Source organism: Nothoprocta perdicaria, unplaced genomic scaffold (assembly GCF_003342845.1).
Source record: "Nothoprocta perdicaria isolate Ctin4 unplaced genomic scaffold, notPer1 scaffold_3, whole genome shotgun sequence".
Classification (NCBI taxonomy): Eukaryota; Metazoa; Chordata; class Aves; order Tinamiformes; family Tinamidae; genus Nothoprocta; species Nothoprocta perdicaria.
In genome coordinates, this window is record NW_020455532.1 from 520,159 (window position 1) to 524,501 (window position 4,343).

The window sequence follows — 4,343 nt, forward strand, 5'->3', positions numbered from 1 at the left end:
ACCCTCAACCAGCTGGGCGCGCAGGTGGGGCGGCGGGACCACCGGGCGAGGGAGGGACGGACGGASGGAGGGACGGACGGAGGGAGGGAGGGCGAGCGGCCGCGCGGTGCCAGGCCCGAAATGGCGGCGCCGGCGGCCCTGCTGCGGTGACCACGGTGCCCGGGCTCGCGCAGCGCCCGGCTCCCGTCCTGCGCCGGCACAGGAGGCGCTGCCTCCCGCCTGGGCCCCCAAAGGGGTTGTGCTGCGCCGCCGTGCGTGGAGCCAGCTTGGCACAGTGCAGCATGGCACAGTGCAGCCCAGCCCAGCATGGCCTGRCATGGTGCAGCRTGGCACGGTGCAGCATGGCACGGTGCAGGCTGGCATGCCCTGGCGCAGTGCAGCCCAGCACGGCAGGGCCTGGCACAGTGCAACATGGCACAGCACAGCATGGCACAGCGTGGCGCAGCCCAGCATGGCCTGGCACGGTGCACCTCAGCATGGCCTGGCATGGTGCAGCACGGCGTGGTGCAGCCCAGCACAATGCGGTGCAGCCTGGCACAGCATGGCATGGTGCAGCACCGCATGGCATGTCACGGTGTGGGACAGTGCAGTGCAGCCCAGCACGGTGCAGCCTGGCACAGCATGGCGCAGCGCAGCCTGGCACAGCATGGCATGGTGCAGCACAGTATGGCATGGTGTGGCAGAGTGCAGTGCAGCCCAGCACGGCATGGTGCAGCTTGGCATGGTGCAGCATGTCACATTGCAGCCCAGCCCAGCACAATGTTGCATGGCACAGTGTGGCATGGCATGGCACAGCCTGGCATGGCCCCACACAGCACAGCCTGTGCTGCCTGCTGCGCTCACCAAAACATCATCCACGTCCATCCCGGCTCTGGCAGGACTGGCAGCAGCGCCGCGCGCCTAGCGGGCACGGGGGAYGGTGCCCGCGGGTGCCCGCTCTAACACCTTGTCCTGTGTCCCCGCAGCAATTCTGCGCCCTGACCGACGTGCTCTTCCGCTTCCTCACGGAGCCCAAGGAGGTGAGGCCGCGCACACGGGACCCGGTGCCGCTCCGCGGCGCCCGGCGGGCACGGTGGGCACAGGCCACGCTGCGGCGCTCTGTCCCGAGCAGGTGGAGAGGTTCCTGGCCCAACTCTCGGACTTCGCYAGCACGAACAAGATCAGCCTGGGCGCCCTGAAGAGCATCGTCAAGAGCGTCCTCCTGGTGCCCAGCGGTAAGGGCCGTGCGCGGCCGTGCTGCCCGACCCGTGCCCAGCGCGGCCCCTGTCCTCGCGTGCCCAGCGCCGCGGGGCGCTCACTCTGCGCAGCGGGAGCCCAGCAAGGATTTAGCGTCCAAGAATCCAAAATGAATTATTGATAAWCCCCTGACCGCCTTCCTGTTAAAGCATCCCGCTAACTGAGTCAGGCTTTGACTTTGACAGAACCTGCACCCAGGTTTAACTGAACTCACTTAAACTCATTATTCATGAAATGCCCATACAACCTAGTGTCGCTGCAGTGAGCTTGATCCAGCCTATAAATCCACATGCTTGTTGCASCAGTTCAAACTTCCTGACTATTAGCGCGGTAGCTCGCAGGAGGACAACGTGCTGCCCGCGGCAGCGGTCAGTGCTTGCAGCGCGCTGAAGCAGGCTGCAAAGCACCGGTTGCAGGTCACGTAAATGAAACACGTGTCCTAGAAAACCACTCGTGTCCAGGGGGTTCTCACACATAAATAGTGCGGAGGTGCCCCTGAACACCCTGGCCTGGCTGCAGCGCTGGGTCGGGTTGTGATGCTGGTCTGGCTGCCAGACCAGCGCACCTCCGCTCAGGTCATCCCCTTGCTCCCCCTGTGCTGAGAAYCTTCTTACCTGGGTCCCCCAGGCCTCGCTTGCCCATAGCTCTCCTCACAGCCGTGCAYGACTTTTTTTCAGATCTAAACTCATCCTACTGCTTTGGACCATTCCCTCTGTCCAGGAGGAGCCCTGGATAATTTCCTTTGCTACAAGTGTTTTTAGGCATTAATCTGTACGGGACATTTTCTCCCTTCCTGCAGTGGGTACCTTGACCGTGGCTCCCGCGGCTGCTCACGGGCAGCAGCTCCGGCCCTGCTGCGTTCCCACGGGAGCACGTTGCAGTGGACRCCGTCCCCGCGAGCCCCCCGCGAATGGGGGCCGCCATCCCCTTGCATTAACGAGGGTGCTGCTCCTGCCCTTGGCAAGGGGATCCTCGTAAAGCCCCGCTTTGTGCTGCGGCTCAGAACAAAGCAGGCGGGCGCGCGGGGGACGTGCTGCACGCACGTGTTCACACCCGCGTCCCAAGCGCAGCAGGGAGGGCGAATTAGGAGCCCGGCAGCCTCAGCAGCCTCCCTTTAACAAGCAGAGCTTCTCCAGGAGAAGGAGCAGCAACTTCAAAACACGGCTGCTGCCGCCGTTTCCATGGATACCTGCACGGAAAGCTCCCTTTCCGTGGCTTTTAAACCCGGGACTGACTCTTAAAGCAAAGGCATCTGCAGAGACCGCAGCAGATGCAACCGTGTTTTGGCAACCTGCGGTTTGTTTCAAAACACAGCCCAGGAGCAGCGCTTTTCTATTGCTCTCCATCCCTACATTTATTTGACCCCATAAAGGCTGTTTTGACTCGATAAAAACTGATTTTTTTTTCCTTTGCGTTGTTTACTCAGGTGCCCTGAAGAGGAATCTGTCTTCTGAGCAAGTCCGGGCGGATTTTATTGCTCTAGGTAGGTCACCTGACTTTCGCTCAATAAAACCTGTCTAATATTTATCATATAGTAATCTCATCTGGTTTCTCCCACAGGACTCAGTGAAGAGAAAGCCAGTTATTTTGCAGAACAGGTATTAATATTTTTTGATTCTTTCTAAATTAACAAAATAATAGGCTTGGAGCGGGAACTTGTAAAACCCCAATGTGATAATGGGTGTACCAGCACTTTGGGCAATTGAGTCAAAACCAGCTCAGGAGCCTGAACRGCAGATCCTAGAGCAAGAGGTAGAAACACGTGGCCTAATGGCATTGCTGGCCTGGCGTGGCCTGTGCTGCACGTCTGTCCTGGCCCTCAGCTCCCTGGAGCTTCCACGGGATTGCCCTTCTCCTTCTCGCGCTTTGAGCCCACKTGCACAAACACCCGACTTTTTGTGCAGATAGTGGTACACTGAACAAGTGGCAAAACAAGCAAACCAACAAACCCAAACAATTTGCAGTAGTGCCAGGCGGATGGATCCTAGCAGGACCCAAACACCTTCGCGAGCCCTCCCGCCTGCATTAGCTCGTCCCTTTGCACCCATCGGGCTGGGGCTCCTGCCACGGCTCAGAGCAGCTCCAGGTTTGTGCTGAAGCCACAAGTGACACGAGTCAGGGCCGTTCTGAAGGGCTTGTTCATGTGTCTTTTGCTCCTGCAGTGGAAGCTGAATTCCCCTGCTCTGACCCGGCTGGCTGTTGGTCAGACGCTGATGATTAACCAGCTGGTAGATATGGAGTGGAAGTTTGGAGGTAACAGAGCTAAAACACCAGCGGAACAGGGGGAAGGCTGCACATGCAGGGGCTAAACTGCAGCAGCAGTTCTTGGCCAAAGAACTGCTTATTTCCCCCTTTGGGTAACAGACTGCCCCCCTTCTGATTCGCAGTGACYGCCGGCAGCAGTGAACTGGAGAAAGTGGGAAGTATCTTCCTGCAGGTAAATCTGCAGGATCTGCACCACGGCTCGGGCTGCAGCCCGGCTAAGGGCAAGCGAAGCAGGGCTGTGCAGGGCGCCTGTGCCCGCCCCGTGCCCGCGCCTGGCCGCTGCTGCCCGGTGCAGCTCGCGTGCATGTCCAGCAGCGCCGCCCGCTCCCCACGGCCGCTCGGCTCCGGCTGGCCAGGGGTGGAGGGAGGGCACCGTTTCCCGAGAGCCTCCCGATGCCCCGGGAATCTGTTCCTGCAGGGATATCTCCCCACAAGCCTCCCAGTCCAGCCGGGTGTCCCTCCGGCAGCCCGCGCTGCCGGGAGCTCCCGGCAGAACCTCTTCCATCATGCATGGAACACGGGCCCGCCTTCATTTAAACACCTCTGCTTTTTCTCCCACACAAGCTGAAGCTGGTGATCAAAAAAGGAGGCCAAATGGAAAACGTATACATGGGTAAGTTACCTGCTCCAGTAGAGAATATTTGGCTGCGTGGAAGGCGAGTTGCACCCCCAGGAGGGCGGCACTGCCGCTGCTCGGCGGGCACCGACCCAGCCGGGCTCAGTGCAAGAGAGCAGCGCTGCAGCGCCCGCCGTGCTGGGTGCTCCTCCGCCCGGCCCCCCTGCTGCAGTCACTGGGGTGTGGGTCCCGGGGCAGCCTCTGCACCCACCTTGGCCTCCGCCCG

The 4,343-nt window shown here is 60.7% G+C and overlaps 1 protein-coding gene across 1 annotated transcript in view; it reads left to right on the forward strand.

Moving 5' to 3' along the window:
• Positions 1–4,343, forward strand: part of COMMD7 (COMM domain containing 7) — a gene marked incomplete at its 5' end in the record, with an annotated part of 5,132 nt that continues 789 nt past the window's right edge. Inside the window, 8 exons of the mRNA XM_026041974.1 lie at positions 1–24; positions 966–1,019; positions 1,112–1,214; positions 2,663–2,719; positions 2,797–2,834; positions 3,399–3,489; positions 3,624–3,673; positions 4,066–4,114. Coding sequence (XP_025897759.1) covers positions 1–24; positions 966–1,019; positions 1,112–1,214; positions 2,663–2,719; positions 2,797–2,834; positions 3,399–3,489; positions 3,624–3,673; positions 4,066–4,114 — 466 coding nt within the window. The remainder of the gene's footprint in view (positions 25–965; positions 1,020–1,111; positions 1,215–2,662; positions 2,720–2,796; positions 2,835–3,398; positions 3,490–3,623; positions 3,674–4,065; positions 4,115–4,343) is intronic.